At 34.0% G+C, this 26,043-nt stretch overlaps 2 protein-coding genes across 8 annotated transcripts in view; one reads left to right on the forward strand and one right to left on the reverse strand.

The window, feature by feature from the left end:
* LOC149803092 (mitochondrial Rho GTPase 1-like) overlaps positions 1-4,188 on the reverse strand; it is a 75,580-nt gene extending 71,392 nt beyond the window's left edge. For both annotated transcript variants that reach the window (XM_089952683.1, XM_089952681.1), the window contains exon 1: positions 3,849-4,188. In XM_089952683.1, the coding sequence (XP_089808809.1) occupies positions 3,849-3,891 (43 nt within the window). In that variant the 5' untranslated portion in view covers positions 3,892-4,188. The remainder of the gene's footprint in view (positions 1-3,848) is intronic.
* A 40-nt stretch (positions 4,189-4,228) lies between these two features.
* The window catches only part of LOC149803093 (uncharacterized), a 61,743-nt gene continuing 39,928 nt past the window's right edge, over positions 4,229-26,043 (forward strand). The window contains exons 1-2 of one of the 6 annotated variants that reach the window (XM_089952684.1): positions 4,229-4,422; positions 22,025-22,212. In XM_089952684.1, the coding sequence (XP_089808810.1) occupies positions 22,158-22,212 (55 nt within the window). In that variant the 5' untranslated portion in view covers positions 4,229-4,422; positions 22,025-22,157. The other 5 variants (XM_089952690.1, XM_089952686.1, XM_089952688.1 and 2 more) reach the window with 5 other exon arrangements.

Consider the following 26,043-nt stretch of genomic DNA (forward strand, 5'->3'; position numbering starts at 1 on the left):
AAAGAACAAAATATTTGCACAATAATTTTACTATACGAGATCATAAATCTTGAAATCACTTTATATCTTTTTCAAATTCCACTGCTTTTTTATATATTAATTCTATAGTTATTGTAGAAGTCTGTATTCTTTATTTCATCTGTGTTACCATTATTAAAACCCACACATTAAGTCCGATGTGCCAAATGGTCAGAAATCTAAACTACTTCACCTTAGCAAACATGTTCATCTTTTCTCATCTATTCACCTTAGTGTATATGTTAATCTTTTTTATTTACTGAGTTGATCTATTTATTATGTCATGGATGACCTGGGTTTTGGATTATGGAGGTAAATCAAATTACTGGGTAAGTGTCACAGCTAACTCAGCATATCATATGTCATAATGCTAAGTGTGAATTTCAAATAAAGATGATGTTTATGACTAATGAACTTTATTGCCATATATTTTCTATAAATGAATGCATGTAGTATTTGAACAAGAACTATGAATAAATAAAATGGATGTATAGTAACTATGGGTATTTTTTCATCTTATTAAAGTTACATTTTGGCTTTAGAACCTATCCCACAAGCACAGGCCTCTTATGAGAGAAAACTTTTTGTTGACAGAAGTGGTGGTGTTTCAAGTCAGGGTTACTATAATGGGATAAATTTATGCTATTCAAGGAGAAGCTGAAAGATGTGCCTCTTGTCAATTCCATGCAAAAAAGTCAGTTCATATTTCATTGTTTTCAAGTAAAAAAAAAAAATAAAATTCCTTGAAGGTAGCAATGTCCACTTTCCTCTGACCATGATGTAAAAATTAGTATGCAACAGTGCTTTTTTTTAAATTAGGAATGAATATAGATTTTAACACGAGTGATACAGAAGTCATGCAGGCCTGCTCTTGTCAAGGACACATTTACTGAATAATACAAGACTCATTAAAAACTTATGTTTTCTTTGTTCAACATATAACTGACAAAAGTAAGAGTCTTCTTAAAGTATATGATTCTCAATCATTGATGTCATTGTCATGTGTGCACGGGTCATGCTACCAGGTGAAGTGGGTGACTAAGTCACCTAAAAAACGTAAACTTTGCCTTCTTCTGTTAGGAAAGCAAAAACAACTTCGCCATGATTTGTTTGGAGGCACATTGACTAACCATACCTTTTGAGATGCCCTTTGCCTCAGACAGGTTAGTTTGTGCTGTGTTGTAGCAAAATGTATTCATCAAGCCATCAGAAGCTAGGCCTAGTTTTTTTGATGAACTGCACTGACAAACTCTTGCACATTCACAGGCATGTGTTTTGATAGCTGACAGACCATTAACCCTTTCCCATGTAAGTTAGCAACTAGTCCCTTATCACTGCCTACGCATGCTATCTTTTGATGATAAAAAGATACAAACTTGTTTTTCACAACTTTAACAATAGTATGTAAATAGCAATTCGTGTTTTAAGAACAGAATCAGTGATCTGGATATTTTAAGTGCATCTTGTACAATATTTCATCATAAAATTAGTTTCAAACTGTAAGTGAACCAGTAACGGGAAGTAATGACAGATATCGCTGGTAAGTACCCTAAAATTCAAGTCTAGCTTGACCCCTGGTGTGGTCTTTATGTATTGGCTCTGCTGCCTACCAATTCCAATGTGATGGAGGTTCACAACAAGTGCCAGTGGAATTGAGGTGGTGAGTTGCTAGACTTTTACCCCTTGACTCTAGTGTTTCAATCCTCAGTGCAGAAAGAATGTGGAGTGGATTAACAGCCCCACTGCAAATGGTGGGAAAAAAACAAAAATCATGTGAGCTGCATTATACGTACTGATTAGACCAAGTATGTCTTGCTGAAAATAGCAAAGTTTGAAAGCATTACATCGGAGAAATTATCAGGTTGTCAACCATGCAGGTAAAATGGTTGAAATTCTCTGCAATGGGACTAATCTCAAAGGGACTGCACTGAAATGGGGTAATCTTAACACAACCAACACCTAGTTCTAAAATTTAAGACATAGCACATGCTATTTTTGTTTTTGTTTTGTTTCTTGTCTTACTACCCAAATAACGGGCTTGTTTAGCATGTTCCAATGTCCATTGTCATCGGAATGAATAATCAAGGTTTCAGGAATATCTCACACACTTGGAAGCCCATATCAACACTCTTCCATAAATTGATATGTAATTAATATATTTACTGTGCTGTTTTTATCCTGGTGGAATCAAAATTTGACTTTTGTTATGATGTTAGTCCACATCAAAGCACTACACAGCGCTGTTAAGTAGTAAGACCCCAATGCCCAAAACATAAAACATCAGTGTTGAAGTTTTACATTAGGACTAAACCTAGTCCTACAATATAAGAAACATCACCCGATATTTTTGTTCTGGGGGTGATGGGTCATACTGCCTAACTAACAGCACTGTGTAGCATGTTTTGATGACTAACAGTGTAACTCAAGTCAAATTTTCAGGAATATCACACACAACTGGCAACCAATAACGATGCTTTTCCACAAAGTAAAGTTATAATGTTTTTGTCAGACTTTACTTATCCTGATGTCTTTTCTCTAATAAATTCAAATTCTCACAAAACAAACGGACCTGTTTCCAAGTTTCATTGGCCTAGATTTCAGTTGGCTGAAAAGCGATGAAAGCCAAAAATGCCAAAATCGGGTTAAGTTGAAATATCATTCTTTAATGAAACGAATAAAAACAACTTATGCCTACTGGAACTGTAAGCAACATTTCATTTTGTTCAAGAAACATATCCCCCACATGAACCTATTTAAACATACTTTGGCATACGTCGACTACCATTGCATTGCAACAAATTCAAATGTATGTCAACGGAACATGAAAATGCATCCATTTGCTAGTGTCATATTTTCATTTCACCAGGATAAAGACAGCACAGTAAGTATATTAATTACACAATGATAAATTAGTGGAAGAATGTCGATATAGGCTGCCAAGTGTGAGGGATATTCCTGAAACTTTCACTACTCATTCCGATGTCAACCGACATTGGAACACGCTATACAAGGCCATTATTTGGGTAGTAAGACATAGCACTAAAACAAAAACAACATGTACTATGTCTTACATTGCAGGATAACGGCCTTGTATAGTGTGTTCTGATGTCGTTGACATCGGAATGAGTAATCAAAGTTTCAGGAACATCTCACACACTTGGCAGCCTATATCGACATTTTTCCACTAATTTATGTGTAATTAATATACTTACTGTGCTGTCTTTATCCTGGTGGAATGAAAATATGACACTAGCAAATGGATGCATTTTCACGTTCCGTTGACATATATTTGAATTTGTTGCAATGCGACGGTAGTCGAGATATGCCGAAGTTCAAGTTGGTTCATGTTGGGGATATGTTTCTTGAACGAAACGAACCGTTACTTACAGTTCCAATAGGCATAATATATTTTTTATTTGTTTCGTTAAAAAATAACATTTCAACTTTATCAGATTTTGGCATTCTCAGCTTTCATCGCTTTCCAGCCAACTGAAAAGTAGGCCAAAGAAACTTGAAAACGGGTCCATTTCTTTTGTGAAAATTTGAATTTATTAGACAAAAGGCATCATAGTAAGTAAAGTCTGACTAAAACATTATAACTTTACTTTGTAGAAAAGCGTCGTTATTTTAGTTGTCAGTTGTGTGAGATATTCCTGAAAATTTTACTTTCGTAACGATGTTAGTCGACATCAAAACACACTACACAGCGCCGTTAGTTAGGCCGTAAGACTCTGACGCCCAAAACATAAATATCAGCGTCAGGTCTTACAGGTAGGACTAAACCAATACGCTTCCCGAATAACTAGGTAAACGTAAACAAAACCACTTACAGTCACCCACAAGCAAGATCCGCACTTCTTTCTTTGTGCTCATTTTTTCGAGATGGTTTCTGAAAACTGTTCTACATTCTGCATCGCTTTCTATTTGCAAATGTAAATTATATATAAGGTAGCAAACGAACTCTCCTGCCCTGGTCACACAGGTTTCAACGTCGAGAGCAATAACGTTCCAAAATAGTTCCTTATTCGTAAAATGACAAATTAAGTTTAAATCTGGACAATCGATAAAATGATTTGCAATTCATGCGGAAGCAAATTTAAATAAATACTAAGATGTGAATTATTTGTTAAATGCCCTTCCACAGTTCTTTCTGAAATGCTCATTTTCCGGCGGAAGTCATTCTGCGCAATAACGGAAACGATCATTTTGGATTCCTTGGTTGTTTCGTCTGCACATTTGTGCAAGGTGAATGTATATTTTCGGCTTTTTCGCATTAATAATGAAATATATATAAGCCTAAGATACACTGTTTTTATATTGAAATTGACATTTTTTGGAAGAGTCAACCCACTGTTATGTAACATGCTGCTGAGACGAACACAAGTACTGTAGTGCAGATCGAAAGTGAGTAAAGTACTGAGTATACCCTTATAATAGTAAGAAAAGTCTACGTCATTTAAAATTTTGAAAGAAATATCATGAATGATTACGAATTGTCACTTCATGGGTAAGATTATTATTTGAGCTTCAGTTATATTTTTGCACTAAGATACATCTTGACTGTGTGTGAAATGTTAAATTTGTAGTTAATCATTTTTTTAAATATTTTTCTACACCTCCCTGGTCATATAAACAAAACATAGTGTCTCACTGTAACTTACCAAGGAATTTACAGGCAGTCAGAAGCAGACGATATCGTCGAACATCCTAACTTCGTTCCCGTCCTGGATTCGTGCGCCATGTTTCTCGCGACCTTACGTGCCACTCTACACCATCGCCGCTACGTAAAATCACCTGAACTTTGGAAGTTTGTTTACGTGCTTGTTTTGAGACCCTGTTCTTTGACAGTGAGAGCAAGTATTGATTATGAAGAAGAGATTTAAATTTAGTGCTACTACAGTGCAGTTCAGTCAACAAAAGCAAAACTAAAATGTTGAACTCAAACTTGGTGGCCTTTGAGTGTAAGCTGTTCAAGCTAGGGTCACTTTTGAGTCATTTTCAGAAAGGCTTTTCATTATATAATAATTTTATTTTTAAGGAAGAAATGGTAATTTAAATTTTTACCCCTTTTAAATATTAATTTATTTGTTCCAAACCTTATTTATTTTCAGAAATTTTGTATATGATTTTGGAGATTCATTAGAAACCATGAACTGACAGTTTTTATGAGGACAGACTACTCTTTTACATGTTATTCCCTGGGTTTTTAAAAGCCATATTTTCGATAAATATGTTTATTTTTAAATTAAATGAGATCAGTTTTCACAAAATTAAAAGTGGTCAGTAAATCGGTTGTATATGCTAAATATAGATAAGAAATCAAGATTTCCAAAATTAATTTAATTGTATTTACCTTAAATTCAGTGCCTGGTCTTCATTTAAGAAGCATATACAAATGCACAAAAATCTCACGAATGTTCATGTTAGTGCTTTCAGAATTTAGTTCTGCCATTGCCACTCACAAAGACATAACACAAGAAGACCCAAATGAAGTTTAAAATTAAACATCTAAGGAACACTGTATGAATGCAGTTTAGAGTTTGTTCTTTTCCTTTATCATCACTACCTATTAGCTTTTTACCTCTTTAATTAAAAAATGCAACCACACATGTGGGATTTCAGAGACATGCAAATGCAATTTAAAAACTTGGTTACTATAATACATACTTATATTAGAAGAAATAAATGCAACAGAAAACTGTAGTAAGGAATTCTTAATTGGAGTATTTGAAAATAGAAGGAAAAAAATCTTTTTTGCAAAATAAACTGGAAAAAACTGTTAATAATTCACTATTTGATTAATTTATTAAAATAACTTGAGAACATAAAAAGAAACTGAAAATCACTGTATTCTTTAAAAGTTTGATAATCATTATTTATTATTGTTTTATTGCAATTAGTATATGCTTTTGAAAGGAACAAACATTTTACTAATAATACAGAAACACTAGTGTTACAATCTTTGCTTTTAAAATAATTAACAGAAAAGAGTGAAAAGCAACAAGCTTTGTAAAATTCAACAAATTATTTTTTCCCCTAGAATACAAAGTGAAAATGAGGGGGAAAAAACGTACAGTATTGTGAATTAAATCCCAAAATAATCCAAGTATTACAGACACAAATCCTAATAGTTTAAAGTCTGAATAAAATTCAGTAGAAGTCCAGAATAAATCCAAAAACTGAAGAGATGATGTGTCTGTGGTAGCTTATGTAGTGTTGGTGTGTCGACAGTCTTTTTTTGAATCATGATAATATAATTCCAGGTTTGAATTAGCTATAAACTCCAGTGGATGTCTATATCTAATAATTTTATCAGAGCACTTTTGTATTTCCAGAGAAAATAATCACTTGAATTCAATAATTTGAAGAAATAAACTTCAGCCCAAGTGGACACAACATATATAATACAATTTCAAAGTGCTAGATCTTAAAGCACGACTGAAAAAGTCCTCTCATTTACAAGATTATATAGTTCTCTACTTGACCTCAGGTCACAATTAGCATTTTCTATTTTATAAAACCTGTTAGCTAATGGAAAATAACTTTCTAGATGAACCTGATGTTTACAAAATAAAAACCATAACTGGATTATGTAAAATACACTTAGGAAGTTCCAAAACCTAGACCTATACCCAGTTAAACATATTTACTTCTATTAATGATAATTCTGATTTTAAACCCATAAGCATAGAGAATAATTTAGCTATGTATTCATTGTTTAGACAGAATAATAAAAAAAAGTAAATTCAGGTCAAGCAGATATGAACTCAATTTTGGTTGGACAAGGTCAAGTCCAACATACCGAGTTACAGTACAATAGTATGTAATGAAAAAAAAATGAAAACAGCTAACTAACAAACAGTGCAAATTTAATATACAAAACACTTGACATGATTGATTTCTACACCTATACTTAATTGGCACATTTCAGTCTTGTGAGGGTCATGAACCATATAATTTTCAGAAACAAGAAAACTTTACCAGTTTTGAAAAACTCACACAATGATTTGGAGGGTTTGCAAACATTTTTCTTCTACTATGAATGAATTAAGAAGATGTAATTGAAAACCTTTAATGCGATTTTAACAGTTTCTCACAATGTTATAGTGCATGTGTTAAACGTATGTTAATGGCATGAACCATGGCAGGTTGAGGATGATTCAGTTTGCCAAGATAGATTTTAGTGATAGATAAAATATCCAAATTACCATGAAACACTATTAAATTTGTGGGATTCCAATTTTCATGGTTTTCATGGGTGAGCCAGACAAAAAATTATCAACCAAACCCACATTCACCCCCATCTCTGATTATATGCAGTGGAAAAGCAACACCTGTTTTTTTTTGGGGGGGGGGTTTATGCTACGGCCATCTGTAGAGCTGAGAATGTGAAATAGAATAAGTTCATGAATGATGAGAAAAAATGAAACTGACTGATTGATTACAGTTTGATTTGAATGCAAAAGTTTCATGAACATGAAAACTTGTGTACGATGGTAATGACTCCACCTAATGTACAGTATAGTAATAAAAGCAGATTTATGTACTGTCAGTATCTTTTTATTTCTCAAAGAACATAATGGTCCCTCCAGTGGCCTAGTAGTAAGAGTGTCCCCATCGGATGCAGGAGGTCATGGGTTCAAATCCCGGCTGAGTCATGCCAGAGACTTATACAAATGGTACTAACAGCTGCCTTTCTAGATGCTCAACATTAAGTGGTTAGTGTTATGCCTGATAAGCCTGGTGTTAAGATAATGTGACTGGGTCACCAGGGACATCATGCTACATGTCTGTGGCATGATGCCCCAATGCAGACATCACTATAAAGTGCCACACTGTAGGCATCAAAGCAATATGACTGAAAAATTGTTCAAGCAACATTAAACAACTAAATCAAATACACACATAATGATCTCATTTATGAATACATGTTTGCACAACAAATTGCTAGCTAAAAACCAAGCAAGTTAGTCCTGGTTTCTCAAGGTCCATTTAAATCAGGTCTTTCCAAAGTGCTACTTTGTCATGTTTACAGATAAGCTACTTTCCATGAATTGACCAAAGAGTAGATATTTTCTTTCAGCTGAGGCTTGATTTGATTTGAATGTGACATCTCCAATGTCCTCTAGTTCATTAACTGATCAATCACCTGTGTTGAATACCAATCATGAAGTCATTTTTTGTAACAATACCTGCACCAGTTATCACATTGCATTAATAACACAGCCATTGACCAAAACTTTACAGATTGATTTTTTTACCACAAGGTCAAGGTCATCTGGCAACAAGAGGTTCCCAAGTGACAATGTTGGCAGTCTTATCAGGTTTACAGTTATTGCCTTTATTCAAGTGCCTAATCCCTAAATGTTGATAACTTTATGAATTGATAGCAAGCTTTAAAAACTTCTGAGAACTTAAGTTTGCAGTAGCAGTAATCAATGTGTTAGCTCAAACATATGTGGAAAAAGAAGTCTGCATTTTAGTTTAGATCACCACATTTATGCCAGATTTTAGCCATGAATAACTTAATTACTCAAATTAATTACTGCTCATTAATGGAAATGTATATCGGTTTACTAGTAAACTTATACAGAGGATGCATGTTTTGTTGTGGTTGTTTTTGTAAATGATGTGCCACAAAATAAGGTACCCATGAGTGTATTGTTTACTCAAACCACAAAATTTGAAACCCACAAAAATAAAGTTTTTTTAACAGTAACTTGAATATTGTGTTCTGCAATTCTGAAATTTGTGATCTTGTTTCACAAAATGATATCCATTGAAAATAAGAAATAAGTAGCAAGACCAAAAATGATGAGTATAAGGGGTGATAACTTATGACACTTACCTTGTTCATAAGTACTTTTGATAATCTTTGTCTTTACATTACCTGACCATAGTTTTTAATGAGTCTTTCAATGCTCATATCTCTGCAAGCTCTGTCAGTGGATGATTAAAGAGTTTAAGAAATAGATTATAATTTCTCCACGGAATTCTGCATCATGTATTTCATGGTTTAAAGAGAGATATAACTGGACAGTAGAAAACCAGTATTCGGGTGTAATTTTTAGTGTTGAAGCTATAGTTGTCTTGGGCAAAGATGGAAAATGTGCAGAGAAAAAACAAATGAAGAATGGCAGCCAGAGTTTAACCATTACATGGCACACTTGCCAAGCAAGGATGTTTTAGCAGTATTTTACGGGTACATTACCTTCAACAGTCTTGTAAATTGGACCTCAGTGGAGGACAACATTCACTCTGACAAGCGTATCAGCCAGTTCTTGAATCTACAAGCAAAGATGTGGCTTCCTTGGCAACTTGGTGAAAAACCAGTAGTGGTTTTGACTTGGTGAGTGCTTGTGACCAGTATTAGTTGCAAAGACTGCTTTGAAAGGTCACAGACAGCATTTTCAACTAGTATTAATATTTGAGTGAGTTTTGCAATTACTAATATGAGGATCATAAATAGTATTTTGTGACTAGTATTAATATTAGTCTTCATGTGTGTTTTGCTACTAGCTTCAAACGCAAATACTAGACAGGATTTCACAACTGGTCTCAATATTAGTCCATGTCAGCATTCAGCAACTAGTAGTATAGTTACAACCTGCCCCTCCCCCAGCAGCTTGAACCCCCTAGTGGAAGCAGTTGAGTTAGAAATTATAAATCAGTAAATGAATTGATTAAGTTTTGTGCATTTTTTATATCCTTGATGCTTTTATTGTCTCAGAAAGATGTACAGGCTGCTTGGAGAGGGGTTATGCTGACACTATAATTTCAAACATTAGTCTGAGTGATTGTAATTCACATTTTTAGCTAGCTTCGAAATTAGTCACTGTGAGAGTTTTGTGACTAGCTTCGAAACCTAGCTCTATTGTAAACGTCACGTGGGTTATGTTAGCATATTTACTAGTATAAATTTTAAAATTAATTTGTTTTAAAATTTAATGGTAATACAATTCTAACAAAGTTTATTAAATCATGTTTTTTGAGTTATCTGCACAATAATTGTCATAACAATATTTCTGGACAAAAATTATCGGTTGCTATGGACTTTTACAATGGCAGTTCAGCATCAGACTAGGTCAAGTAAGTTGATGTTGGATTAAACTATTACTAGTGCAGGGGGAATCAAGGTAAAGGCGTATGAACAAAAATACACTTATATTAGAATTCATATGCAGTCTCTTCCTCAATATGATAAAACTTTTTGCACATTAATTTTTGTACTTGTAAGAAAGAAACAAAATGTTTGTGTGCGAGAAAAATACATGTATATGAAATTTCTGGAACCACACCATGATCATGTTATATCCGAATTAATGTTATAACAGTGTGCTATAGCAGGGTCACACTGTATCATTCGTTTCTTTTCCCTCATCAGTCTGTTGATTTTTAGTTGCATCATTTTGCACAAAACTAATGACAGATTTTCTCATTGTTCAATATATATTATACATAATCATAAAGTGAAATATTATTTAATAATTCATTCGATTGTAGGGAATATGATTTTCCCATGAGTAATAGCATCTTTGTTGTTTTGGAGACAACTTTTTATACTTTTGGGTTTAATTTAAAAAAATGCACTTGATTCACCATGTGCACAGATTGGATGATCCAAGAAAAATGATTTCATATGATTGTGCATTGTTAAATGGCACATCTTGTTCGTTACATATATTTTTGGTTTTTTTAATGAACATCTCTTAGATTGTGTTCTGTATTATGTATTGATGTCTTAACACAGTATTTCAAAAATTAAATTTGAAAACAATGAGTTTCATTAGCAGGGTTAAACAAATTTCACTGATTGTAACTTTTCTCTCATAAAAATAAGTTTTTTTTATTTATGTTACTGCTGTTTCTTATCAAGTATACAATTATATAATTTTGTACTGATTATTTTTCAAAAATACCTGCTCAAAATGTGTTTTTTTCCTTCCATACATGTTCTTCCCAGAACAAAGTAACTGAAATTTCTCTTGAATAGATAACTGAAGGCTTTGTTAAAGTGTGCATGCTGTATATAATTAGTTGTAAAGCAGCTTTAAGAACATACAAGCGAAAATTGCATAATGACTTTAATAATTTTTACCATTTATATCAGAAAATGCAATATAGCAGCATATGCCAAGTCATTCAGTTTTGTTAAAAATAAAACTACCTTTGTAGTTTGATATAAGTGATACATCTAAATGTATAATACTCTGGATAGAGCAATAAGCAAAACATAATTTAAAATAAAATAGCAAATAAAAGATTGAAATATTGTCTACAAAACTTTCTGCAGGAAACTTTCTATTGACACAAGTTGTTTATAATGGAGCACACACAGCCTTGAACTAGGTAATCTACCTCAGGTATGGTTTGGGCTAGCTAATCTACCTGAGGTGCTCTTCTGAACCAAACATTGAGCTTGTATTGTTTAAATTGACTGCGCTAGGGTCTGTTTAAATTTAATTTTTAAATTTGTCTATTCAGATCTATTCTGTGTGACAGCCGTTATTGAGTCATGGCCAGTATCATTGTATTTAAGCTTGCATGTACTGGCATGCAATGGTTTATTACCTGAATAGCTACAATGGCATAAGGGGAATGTGAAAACTAATAATAACTTGACATTATAGTGGAGTGCTTGGTTGACATTGGATGCATATCTGTCTTTCAGTTTGCTCATTAGTATGTATATACTGCATGTAAGGTTATATCTATATATTTCAATTACTTTATATACATCAGTGCATGATTGTGTATTATAAAGGTTATGTTTGGAGAATATTGATATATAGACTAGAGTGTTGAAGGGACATTCGTACGTGATCATTAGCTGTTCATCTAAAAATTGACTGAAGCTTCAACAAGTCTGTCAAGATTCAGCATTAAGTGGATGCCATATATACTTAAGGTACATTAGGGTTTGCAATAAGATACCAATTTTCTGAAAGTTTTCATAAATATATCAATGTAATGGGTCAGAATTATTGAGAAACTAATTAACTTTTTAAAAATTGAGACTGGTTCATTGCACTGGTATTAGCTTTCAGTTTATTATTGCTATTAACTACTTTTGTTGTTGTTGTTACTACTGCTGTTAATTTTCATTGTTGGTTTTATTACATTATGGTAAGTTATATTCATCAAGGTTGGTAGAGGATATAACACATGATTTACATATGTCTGAACCCATAGTTTTATTTTTGATTTTTCAAAAGCCTATTAATAGATTTGAAATACATACAAGTACCCATTTTTTTGTGTACATGCATAGAGTAGAGTGTAACCTGGTAGAAATGTAGTAATCATTTATGAAGAAGAATAGGTGAATGTCAGAACTGGTGTGGATGATGAGGAAGAACTGGGGCAGCAAATTTGCCCCTTGTTTATAAAGCATTAATTAGTTTTTCATGTAGTTTGAAAGTTTTCTAGCGTATTATTTGAGTAAGTTTTCTTTCTTTATTAAATTTATGTATAAAAAAAACTTTCAAAGTTTTGATCCTAATGATTTTAATCATTGTTCCTATAAGAAGTAAAACATTATTGTTACAGGCAAAAATATGCACCAAAATATATTAGCTCATTGTTCATATATGGGAGACATGACACTTCCAGGATGTAACAGACACAACAATAAGGAGAAGAAAAAAAAATTAAAGAGACCATAATACTAATTCTGTTAACCTTTATGGCAATATATTCTAACCCTATCAGACCCTATCAGGCAATATATTCTAACCCTGGTGACCTAGTGGTTAGAGCATCTGCCTTGGATGCGGGAGGTTGTAGGTTCGATCCCCGGTCAAGTCACACCAAAGACTTACAAAAATGGTACTAACAGCTGCCTCGCTTGACGCTCAGCATTAAGAGGTTAGTATTAGGACTGGTCGGCCTGGTGTCAGGATGTGACTGGGTGGGACATCATGCTACATGTCTGCAGCATGATGCCCCGGTGCTAGACACCACTATAAACTGCCACATTGCAGACATCTTAGTGATATGACTGAAAAATTGTTAAAGCTATGTTAACAAACCCAAATCACACATACACTAACCCTATCACAGATTTTACAGTATTAATAAGTTTAAAAAGTTTGAGGACTGTAATTTATTTGTTGCAGATTTCATGCAGAAATAAATATATTACATGTTCATCATTGCAGTTTTGACAACTTGCCAGTAACCTGTATTGGATTATAGAGAACCTCTCAACCAGTCTCTCCTCTCTCAGACCAATAAGAGTTACTTGAAAACATCATGAATAAAGTTAAATAAATCAAAATTCAGTTATTCATTTTATTGCTACTTCTAATAAGAGCCCATGTTCACTTGTATGCCAGTACTCGGAAGTATTATGCGCTTTTAAGCAGAACTGGAAGTTGCCATCATTAGCGTATAGTATGGCCTGTTTTCTGACATCCATCTTTCTGTTAGCATAAGTTTGTTGTTACTGGTCCACTTCAACTACTTCAAGAATTGTCATGAAACTTTGCAGGTTTTTTAATGGAATGCCATGAAACTTGGTAAATATAAAGGGCATCACCTGAAGAGCTGCATGTCAACAAATCACTTTGCTCCTACAATTTTTCCTAAAGTCCTTTTTTGTCTTGCAGTGTAATTGTCACAATCTTGTTTGCGCAACTAGCCCCATAGTTTGTGCTGGATGATCATGAAACCTGGGCATCACCTGAAAATGTGCGCATCATCTAGTCACTTAGATCTACTGGTCATAGGCCAAAAGAGCATATAATATAGCTTGTTGTCTTCCATCTGTGTTAGTACAAGTGTGTTGCTGCTACTCCCAAAATAGTTGGAAGATTGCTATTAAACTTTATGCACATATTCTTCCCAAGGTATAGTTGGTTCTAATGAAAATGGTGCCACACAGACACCCAATATGGCCACCACAGCAGTCACATTGAAAAGCTTGTTATGGCTATTTCTTCTGAAAGGATGGCCATGGTGTTTTACTAAAAGGTTTATTATAATGTCTAGTTCAACTGAAATGAAAATAGTGCTGATTTGATCTTCAGTTTTGCAGATACAGCAACCATCTTAAAAATCTTGTTATTGCTTCTTCTGAACAGAAAGTAATATTAATGTGAGGATGTCCCCAGCATTCTTAGTCTGTCTACTTGGTCCTAAATAAAAATGGTACTGATGTGACCACTTATTATCACTACTCCACCCAAATATATTGCTATATTGACATGTTCTTTCCAGCAAACGCATGCCTGGCTGGTCCTAAACAAAACATTTCAATATGACATCCATTATGGGCAATATTGGCAGCCATCTTAAAAATATTGGTCATATATTGACATTGGGTTTTCACCAAAAGAGTTTTTATAATATCTAGTTGGTCATAAATGAAAATAGCACTATATTATATTTAATATGGCTACTACAGTGGATATCTTGAGACTTTTTATTGCTGCTCTTCCTGAATGAATATAACTTTTCTAAATAGAGTTTTCACAAAAAGACTTGTCATAATGGCTGGTTGGTCCTAAATGAAATTGCCAATGATCTTACATCTAATGTAGCCATAATCTTGAAACTTTTGTTGTTGCTGAAGATCAGAGATGGTTTCAATGCACATTAGTTAAAAAGAAGAAATGGTCTTATTTAGGATTTCTTGAAGTTCTTTTTTTGGTCATTAGAGCATCAGTCCCAGGAGCTCAATTTCTTTTTTCATAGAAAAGTCATGGTTGTATCAAAATCTTTGAAAAATTAAACACGAGTTAGTAATGCACAGATGTTCATGCCAATAATTATGCAATTGAAGGTAAAAGTTTTAAGTAAATTACAAGGGCAATGAGTTGGTAAAATTTTGTTGGAAAATAGTGATAATCAAACGTAACTGGATTCTTCTAAATATAAAGCATCATACCAGATTTGTTTCAGTCATTTCATAGTCCTTCAGATGTTACTAACTGCTGGAAAATGGTAAAATCAAGTTTAACTACATGCCCTCATTATAGATTAGTCCAAGTTTCTTCTGACCCTTGCCACCCCATTTTTGATATTCGGACATTTATGTTGGGGTGTAAACTGGTCTAAAAATCTAGACTTATTGCACAATGACAATTAAATTGAATCTGATTTCATCTCCAAAGAAATTTTTTACCCAAGCTATGAATCAATGTTACTGAAGGCTAAGAAGGGTTTGGGTTTTGTATCTTATGGCACATCGGCACCTTGAAGGCTATTTTGTGCCAAGGCAAGTAGACTAAAGTAGTATACACCATAGTAGCTAATCAGAAATGATCCAGTGGTGGGAATTGAAACTTCCCCTATCTGGTCATGAGTCTGTTATGACTTAACCACTAAGCCACCATGGCTCCTTGAAGACAAAGGAAGCCTGAATACAGTCTTTGATTTACCAGTATATCAGTGTTACAGGATAACAGCAAGGCATAACAGGTTTTATTAAGTGATTTGAATTTTGTTTTAACTTTTACAACCACTGGGCCATCATATTTAAGGAGCAATGAGTTCATCAGCTTATAGGTATGAGATCATTAAAGATTCAAACTGCCAGTATAATTTATGTGAGACTCGGTGTTTCAAAATAACAGCAAGCCATAATGGGCTTGAAGAGATTTTTATAGGTAGTTTCACACTACATACATTGCATGCTCATAAAATCAATGCCACTTTTTAGGGGAGGTTAGTTGATGGATGATGTGGGCGTTGCCTTCTGTTATTGTTCAGCAATTAGGTCTGAATAGGACAAGAAATCATAGCCTGAGTTTGTTAAGATCTTTTTAAAATACTAACAATACAGCCATACTTCTTTTATTTAGGTCTCAGTATGAAAGTATCCTTGTTAGGAAGGTCATGAAAGGCGATATTTACATTTGGAAAATAGTAGACATCAATTCAGAAGCATTTTTGCTGGTGTCTAAACTTATTTATTTCAGTGTGAAATACAGGTCATATGTTTTATGCAAATCAATTGAATTTTAATGGATGGAATATTTTAGTTCTGTTGGCCATTGATTTTAACAACATCTAGAAAGTTACTGAATTTTCAGTATAGCATAATGATAGGCAAAACCTTTGAATTCAGTAGTTATGCAAATATATTATCAATCAATATTTAGAATAGAAACTCCCTGATGTGAATTTAGGTCCATAATGGCCATGATATAGTAAGCCACTATACTGTAATAAAACATTCTTAGAAAATTTCTTGGTGTTTAGGCAACCATAACCCAAATACACTATTTATATGAACACCAAGATATTTGTTTTCTTCCTGACAGAAATATATCTGGGACAGAGTTTCCTCAAGACAGTTGCAAGGAGCTCATTTTTAATAAGATCCTATCATAATATTTTTTAGATAAGAACATAGCTGATGAGATTAAACATTTGGACATTTTAATAATTTGATGTAAAAATTCCATGTTCCTTTATCGGTTCATTTTACATTAAACAGAGTATGATCGTACCAGTTGTGTCAGGATATGGTGTAACCTAAGAAGATCAGGCCATTTACCAAACACTATATAGACACATAGTTTACACAATTTTAATGCTGTTTGTCATCTAAACTAAACATTCGTGATTTAGCTCTTTTTCAAGATTGGCAGTGCTAGACCTTTGTGCATACTTATGTCCAGTGGCAGAGGGGTTGGTGCTCACCAGGGACACCAAGCCGAAGGGGGGATACTTGCCCATTGGTGCCATTTGTCCAGCACAAATATCTAATTGCACTATATGTACATGAACAGAAAGAAAAGCAACATTAGAACTGCAAACAGGTTTCTTTACTTTTCAAAGAAAACACCAAAATAATGCATTGTGTAGGTGTTCTTTATATGCAAGCAAGGATATAACCAAAATCTGACAAGCAGTGAATCTGTTGGGTGCATAAGTACACAACAGAGGTGTTAATTTTTTTAGATAAGATACTCAGATGAACAATTGTAATGTTATTTGTTGAGTTGACTTAAAACCTGATTGAATTTGATGGAAATGATGTCCATAGAACTCTAATGTACATGCATTTCTATCAGTTTGAAAAGTTTTTTAAAACTGAAATAGGCCTTAAAGTATTCATTCGATTCATTGGTCCCATTTTGGGAACTGATGTAGCCTTTACTAACTTTCACATTTAGGGTAACTGCCCAGTTTGAATGCTAAGATTTGTTAAATATGTAATGCCCCTCTGCAAATGATGTACAAGTGGCTTTAAAGAGTCTTAAATCAATCTAGTTCAGCCTGGATGCCTTAAATACATCTACAAGTTGTTAAGAAATGAACTGAGAAACTTTAGACTTTATGAATTTTAAAAACTATAGGTGCATGGGGGTGGGGTTAGGGAGTAGTATATTTTTACAGTATGCCCTAATTCTGTCATGATTAGCATCTATGGTTAACTCCCTCATTTTTGCAGGAATAAGTGCCAAAAAATATGCATTACAGATATTTGTCATCTGCTCTGGATTGGTAATATCCAGTCCATCATAGTTAACAGGTATTTTTTATATCACACATTTTGTCACTTGCCAGCTCAAAACTGTAACATTTTCCAGATGCCTTGAGGACCTATCTTGTCACTCTTGATTGTTTTCTTACAGTAATCTTTCTTAGTTGTATTCACAGGTTTTGTACCTTTATTTCAGCTGTTCTTAATAAATTAAAGAAAGAACCACAAAATAAAACAACTTGCAGTGCAAAACCTATCTGTAATGAGTGATGTTATTTGAAACAATCCAAACAAAAATCATGGCATAAAGATGGAAAAGGATGACTGAAAGTTATAATTGTCAGTGTGAATTTGGCACCTTCATTTCCTTTCTACAGAGTAAAATATGTTTTGTTTTGTGTTTGAAACCTGTGGATATTTTCGCAGAATCTTAAAATTTCATGGGGAGTTATTCCGGTGTAACTATAGTTTTCAAGGTGATACATACATTAGCTACTGTATGATAATTTGAGCAACACTATTAGGTTTGTGATTCACTTGGGATCTCTCATAGCAATAAAAGAAATGTTGGTTTTAATGCCACTTTAAACATACTATAGGCTATATAATGCCAAGGGGCCCCGAGTGGTCTAAAGCGCTCTCCATTAGGGATCACTGCCATCTCACCTCTGTCTGCGTGGGTTCGAGTCTTGGATTCGGCTAATGTGGGTATGTGAGAAAGCTTGCCAGTAGCTTCTTGTGGGTCGGTGGTTCTTTCCGGTGGTTTTCCCGGGTTCTTCCTCCACCATTATTACTGGCTGCCATGCATAGCCTATCGTGTGCTGAAAAATGGCATTAAACCCTACAACAACAACAATATAATGCCAAAAAATTAAGGTCTTCATGTAAGTGTAGACCGCTCCGGTGGCCTAGTGGCTTGAGCATCAGCCTTGGATGTGGGAGGTCTTGGGTTTGATCCACGGCCAAGTAATACTAAAGACTTACAAAAATGGTACTAACAGCTGCTTTGCTTGGCTCTCAGCAATAAGAGGTTAGTGTTAAGACTGGTTGGCCTGGTGTCAGGATATGACTGGGTGGGACATCATGCTACATGTCTGCGACATGATGCCCCAGTGCTAGGCATCACTATAAACTGCCACACTGCAGACATCGTAGCGATATGACTGAAAAACTGTAAAAGCTACGTTAAAAATCCAAATCACACACACCTTCATGTAAGTGTCTTTTTGAAAGATTACTGGGACTGGTGGGGTTTGTATTAAATACACAACCTTTTTAATTTGAGTCTGATGTAATTCTACCACAGCTCCCCATATCAGTAAGACAGAGTCATATAAAAAATAACAGTTTCTGGAGGCAAAAAAACCATGAGCATTGTTACACTGAGCAAGCAACATAAATTATCATGAGTGTCATATTTCTTGCACAACTCACCAAACATTTAAGTTTAATTAAATCTAAATGACTGGGCTATTGAATATTAAGGGCTAAATGAAGCAGGTAATATGGTAGTGACTCTTAGAAAATAGCACTTGTTTTATTGAATCACTCACTGATAATGTTAATGTGCCATGTTTTTTGTACACTGTAGCACTAACAAAAGAATAAAATCCTTATACTTGACAGGACCTTGCCTGTGAAATATTACAGACTCAACAGTCATGTTCATTCTTGCAGTCTCATGAAACAGGGTTTATTCTTTACAACTTAACTTTAACAGGAACTTGCAGTTTATTTTACATGGATAAATTCTAAAGGGCATTTATTATTGTGGTAGATTTTTGTGACTGGTGGTGCTCACCTTGTATACCAGTAATTATCTTGCATGGGTAGCAACATATCTTATGTTCTTTGATAAAATGAATGCTATGTTCTTTGATAAAATGAATGCTATGAATGAATCTTACACCATATAGTAATAAATCTTTTAGGGATGGTGTTTACTGTTAACTCCTAATTTTCCTTCACGTCTAGAAGAATAGATAGTAACTAGGTTGAAACCTCAATATGGCTAAAACTGTTATAATAAAAGACAATGGAACAGTCTTACAAAGAGCATTTTTGAAGTCTGTGTGCATGTGTGTGTGCATGTATGTATGTATGTATGTATATATATATATATATATATATATATATACTAAAATCCGCCCTTTTCACCATTTTTTTAAAAAGCTGTTGTTGTATATGGAAATCAAAACAGAGCTAAAGGAAGGGATGTTACTGTGCTCATATTCTTCATTACTGCTATATGCCTTTATTAGGGACGGACAGGTACCCAGCCTAGCCATCCAGACCCAGCCAGGTTTTGCACTACCTGAAAATACCCAGCCCAGCTTGGTTTTAAGATATAAATTTGATCATGCTGGGCCAGGTTCCCCCACCCCACCCAACCTCTAGCAGTAATAAAATAGAAGGGGAAAAAAAGCCTTTTATTGGGAAACGGAAGTGGAGAAACCTGACTCAGTAAAACAATGAACTGTCTATTTATCAAAAGTCAATACTGTTTTTATATCATTGATTAACCTTACACATTTTAACTTTTTAAGACCCAGAAAACAAGCAGATCTATAAAAATGTGGGGTTGGCATTCATGTTTTTGGAGGTATTCCATTTTTGAAAGTCACTTTTTAATTATTTTATTTAAATATCAGATTTTTGCATCACATTGCATGTAAGTACCCATAGTTCAGTGGGTAAATGCATGGAACTCTTGATCCTAGAAGTACAAGTTAGAGCCCAGTTTGGGCCAACATTTATTTATAATGTTTTAAAAATTATTACTTTAAAGTTAAAGACTTCTTAAATTTGATAATTTACATCCAAAATTTGTTTATTTTGAAATAGAGCTTAAACAAGCTTAAGTGGGAACCACAGTAGTTCAGTTGATATAGGGTCAGACTCATGATCCATGGATCATGGTTTCATTATCTGCCAAGGCCAGCCCAGGTCCACTGCCTCTGCATGCCTTTGGGAAAGGCACTTTGCTTATATTTCCTCAGGAGGATATAGCCATTGGTTTGTTACCAAATGGTTGTGAGTACCAAACTTGTTTTCTCACAAAGTGAATCACTTTAATTGGACCCCTCTGAGTTGATTTTACATACTGTATATACTTGCTTATAAGTCTAGTTCAACCACAAAGAAAACAGAACTTGATCATCAGTCACATAACATGCAGGCAGATAAGAATTTTTTTTTTTTTTGTTCTGCAGATTACTTTCAAACTGTATGTCAATATGGTCATGTAGGCACAATTACTAACATTAATATTTGTAGTTGTTCTAAAATTCATTACTTTAACCAAAGTCTATTCTGTCCTGACCATTGAATGTTATGTACCTTAAATGTCATCATCTAACTTTCAAACAAAACTTATTGATCACTATTGACTTGTACAGTGGTGGCCAAGTCCTACGCTGGGTCTAAAAAACAGGTCATCAAGTCTATCATAAGAAATACCAGAGTATTACACATTTTTTAAAATAAATAAGTTTTCATTGTACATCACAGCACATGACATTCAGTCTGGTTTGTAGTGGATCACATTCTCATCCAAAAATGTCCACATACATTACAATTGATTTTGCCATATGTATTTCTTGGATCATGTATGTGACATGGAATATGGGTGTGTGAGGATCAAAATAAAGTTAATAATTGCCAATTAAAGATATGTGTAATCAAATTATAAACAAATTATTGTAAACAATTATTAAATATCAATTTTTTTTGGTGATATTTATTCCAATATCCCTGTCATCTCCCATCTAATAGTAGTTTTCACATCAAAGACAACAGCAGTAATACTGTCTAACAGACAATATGAGTGAGGTGAAGTGTACTAATTATCTGATGTAAAGAGAAAAAAACAAAGCTAACAGCCTCTGCAAGTCACACATTTCCATGCATCCATTGTTATAAAATAATGGGTGACAGAATTTCACTGGGCAATAGGTTCTGACATCAACCATTGCCCAAGTAAGTGAGAGAATTAGGCTCATTATTCAGACACAACCATGCCCACCAAAATTACTGGATTCACCTGAATGTTGGATAAATGCATTTAGCTTTATAATCACCTAATAATTCATCAAATTCATTTGTCATAAATACATCAGATAAACAGAAACCAGGTACAAAAACATTAGATTAATTTAAAACAAGACAATCCTTTAAAAATAACAAAATTCCATGAACTATTTTGTTCATTTTAACTCACAGGTGTTATCGACTTTATAGTCTTTTTGAAATAAATTATGTTGTTCCTGAGCTGTTAAGGAATAGTAATTACAAATAAGCAGGTTCACAGGAGTTTCACCAGTGCCATCCTGCATATCTGAATCAAAGATTTATGTGCAAACAATAACAGTGCACCACAGGGTTTATCTGGTAATAAAACTGTTATGTGAATGGTACTATCTCATATCTGCAGTTAAATACTCAGATCAGTTCTTTAGGTGTTTACCCAGGTCACAAAGGAAGTACTGTTAAATAAATTTGATCCATTTTATGCATTACAGGTGTTCATGGTAATGGATAATCTATTTCCTCATTGTCATCTTTTTCTAGCAGTTGAGATTACACTGATGAGGAAGCATTGATTGGGCCAATCCAGGCATGTAGTGGAGACATATGAGAAAAATTCATAAGGTAGCAGCACAGGAGATCAAGAGCAGTTATTAGACACTATCACACAAACAGTATGGCAAGGAGAAGATTAGAGTCTGCTATTCAGGCTGGAAAATATATTGCTGAAGGTAACATTTTTTGTATTTTATTTTTTGTTATCTTCTGAAGTTAAAAAAGACAGAATTAATTTCAGCAAGGTGGATGTTATAATCAATATCTCGCTCTTACTAGAGAGGCAACCCTTGAAAAGAGGCCTTATCATGCATCAAGGTAGTGCACTTTACTACAAAATCCCACATCTCCTATGGGGACATTTTATTTTGTTATCATCACAGAATTTGTTATGCCTTAGAAGAAGGGGTATCAAGTAAACTGAATAGGTTAGATTTTGGTTTATGGTCGTTTTTGATGTGGAGAAAGCTGAAAAGAAATCTGGCAAAAATCACTAACCATCGCGGGATGCTCACTTGTCTCTGTATATTTCGGAACTGAAGATCAAAAATGGGAAATTTATACATAGGTGCAAAACTGGTTTGTTATACTGTATCCGGGCACATAAATGAATTTCTAATCAAATTACCTATTGAGTAAAAACATGTTTATTGTAAAGCACTCACTACCACTGGAGCCATTTTCATCTCTCTGGTATTGAGTATTTGCTGTATCCTTTTAATAAGTTTAAATAATGTTTCATCAGATTTTGGCCTTTCACTTTAAATTTATTGCATCCATTTTTCAGCTTACCATATTTTAACATCATATTAATTTCAGAATTACAATTACAGTAAATTCATTATCATTTGTTCTTTGATATTCTTTGTCCCAGTGTGTGATTATGAACAGTTCATTAGTCCACTTAGGCCAGTTATTTTGGACCAACAGAAAAATCAGTTTACTGGCAACTTGTTGTCGAACTGAAGTTTTAACTGCATAAATTGCAACTTTTTTAAAACCTTGATTACTCTGAAAGAAAATTTGATTTTCATTACATAGTTTCTATCAGTTTAATAGGCAATCATTTCTACAATGATTATCCTTTGAAATGACATCTGTACCAATCAGAAAAGGTTTTGATGTAATTTATGATTTGATGAGACATCCAAACCAGTCAGGAAAGATTGGTGTGCAGTTTTGGCATGGTGACACATCAGAACCAGTCAGGATAGGTTGTTGTGTAATTTTGACACGGTAACACATATGAACCAGTCAAGATAGGTTTGGGGCCCCGAGTGGTCTAAAGTGCTCACCGTTACAGATCACTGCCATCTCACCTCTGTCTGCGTCGGTTCGAGTCTCGGATTCGGCTAATGTGGTTATGTGAGAAAGCTTGCCAGTAGCTTCTCATGGGTTGGTGGTTCTTTTGGAGGGGGGTTTCTGGGTTCTTCCTCCACCATTAATACTGGCCGCCATGTATGGCCTATCTTGTGCTGAAAAATGGCGTTAAACCCTACAACAACAACAACAACAACAACAACAAGATAGGTTTATGAGTGGTTTCGATATGGTGACACATCTGAACCAGTCAGGAATGGTCTTTGTGTCATTTTGATATGGTGACACGTCTGAACCAAATTGGATAGGTTTTTGTGTATTTTTTTATTTTGTGAGTCGTTCCAGCTTGAGATGGTTTAAGTTAAATCATTTGTTTAAAACAACTAAACTTCATGAAATGGCAACCTCCAGAACTAATTTTAATCTATTTCTGAGTTGATGACTGTCTCCTTTCTGAGGATATACAAAAGACATTTTGTTATATATGATTATATTTCATTGTCGAATGGTTGTGTACTGGCGGTGTGTAACCAGTGATATTTCAAAATTGTGCAGTAGGGTCTACTGTTATGAATTTTATGCAGAAACGTTTGGGTTTTTTAAATATTTTTTATGGTAAGTTAATTTTAGTTTTTTATACTAAGTTACTTTCATTATACATGTATATATAGACCCTTTCCATTAAAAACAGATTTAACAACAGGACTAATTAATTATATACAAGAGATAGCCATGGTATCTTGGTGGGTAGGAAATGGGACTTAGGTAATCCAAGGGCCATTTCTGGCTCAGCTGTTTCAGTGCTTCACTAGGAAAGTAATTAGCTCTCATTTCCTTTGCATGAAATATAGCCAGTAATATGTTAAAAGTGCCATTAAAACCAACAAAAACACATCATTATATACAAGACCATTAGCTTTTCAAAGTTATTGGACCTGCTGGTCACAGGAATTATTGGGTCAATTTTTCACAGTTAATAGAATTTTGTTTGAAGAAAAGGCATATTACATTATATAGCACATACAGTAATCATCAGGATACGAATTATTTCTCCATTTTGACTTGATTCATCTGTTATAAGCAGGGTTTATTGTTGATTGCTTATGTATTTGAATTATGATATGAACTGCCATAATACTTTTCAAAATTTGCATCAAGGCTTAGGCATACTTACTACAACCTCTCAAATATATCTGGGTGTTATATTGAGCCTTTACCTTTTGCTTTGTATGACAGTGAAAGGAAGACATTTTCACCCTCTTATTTCTACTCACTAATGCACACCTAGTATTGGTTTTATAGTTTGATTAACATGTGCAAATTTGCAAAGGATCAAAATCATATATTCAATCTGTTTACAGAGAAATTGAACTGAATAGAAATGGGACCATCATTCACACCTTTTTTCATAAAGGTTGAATCATCTTGTTGCTGAAGCAGGGTCTAACAAATCTTGTTCCTGGACCCCATGTTTTTTTGGGGGCAGGGGTTAATCCTCAAATTAGTCACAGTACCACTACATGTACCACAAGGTTTCTTAAGTAATTCTTGTTTATTATCATCTATGTTATTGATATGGCTATTGTGTCAGCATAGTGAGTAATACTGGAGATTTTGGTGAATAAGTCTTTGAACTTGAAAATCGAAGACAAAGATAAACCCTCTTATTATGTGATTTGAAAGGTTGACTGTGCATGTTCTATAATATAATAATTGTTCAAGCATGGTTGTGATAAAAAAAATGTGCACATATTCAGATTGGTACTTATCTATATTCTTATTTGAAGTAGCTAAGTCCCATTCTTAATGTGGAAGTTTGATGGAGCAATGTCCCATTCTTAATATATAATTGTCCCATGGCTCACTGTCATATGGGTTAAGGAGAATGAGGATCATTGGACATCAATTTTCATGGAAGAAAGAAAGTTAAACATTGTTTATAATCAACAGGATAAAGTGAACAAAGTACAAATTTTAAAGGCAATATTATGGAATATTGGACTTTCTGCTCTTACAGAATAAGGTGGAGATAAATATGAGAGGGTCTCTGTTATCTTTAAGGACACACTGTACTAATTGTATGGAAAAATGGGAACCATCCTGGAAATGGGTGAACATAAAATGGAGTATATGTAGGTTTGGTTGGACAGGATTGGTTGATAATGAAAGTTATTTTATAGGAAAAAGAATCTTATGAGAACTTTTCCTAGTTGTAACTGAAAAAATAGAGACATTAAATTCCTGATGGAATTTCAGTCCTTTAACAGTCTTGAGTTTGGAACACTCATTACTGAAAATAGTACCTGACACTTTGGAAAGAATTGAAAGCACATGTTTCATTTAACACATGTAAGTCCAGAAAATGCCACGGGTCATATCCTTTTCTCTACACAGAAGCTGTCATCCAGGTTTCATTTATACTGTTAAAAATAGGTTGGATCATGAGCACTCAGAAAATATAAGAAGCTAATTATATTTGACAACGATGAGTTTATCCCATAATTCTCAGTTATCCAGTGGATGATCAGTTAAATGTTCAAAATTCATTTGCATTATAACTCTTTTTCAACAAATCTCAGATTATTTTATTTACACAGGACAGGGTATCACTGCATTATCTTCTACATAGATATCAGTAACGATAGGATACATAAGTTGTGGAAACACAGGTTTGGAAGGTTATTATG

This window comes from Sinohyriopsis cumingii, chromosome 3, assembly GCF_028554795.1.
Source record: "Sinohyriopsis cumingii isolate HCF-2022 chromosome 3, ASM2855479v2, whole genome shotgun sequence".
Taxonomy (NCBI): domain Eukaryota; kingdom Metazoa; phylum Mollusca; class Bivalvia; order Unionida; family Unionidae; genus Sinohyriopsis; species Sinohyriopsis cumingii.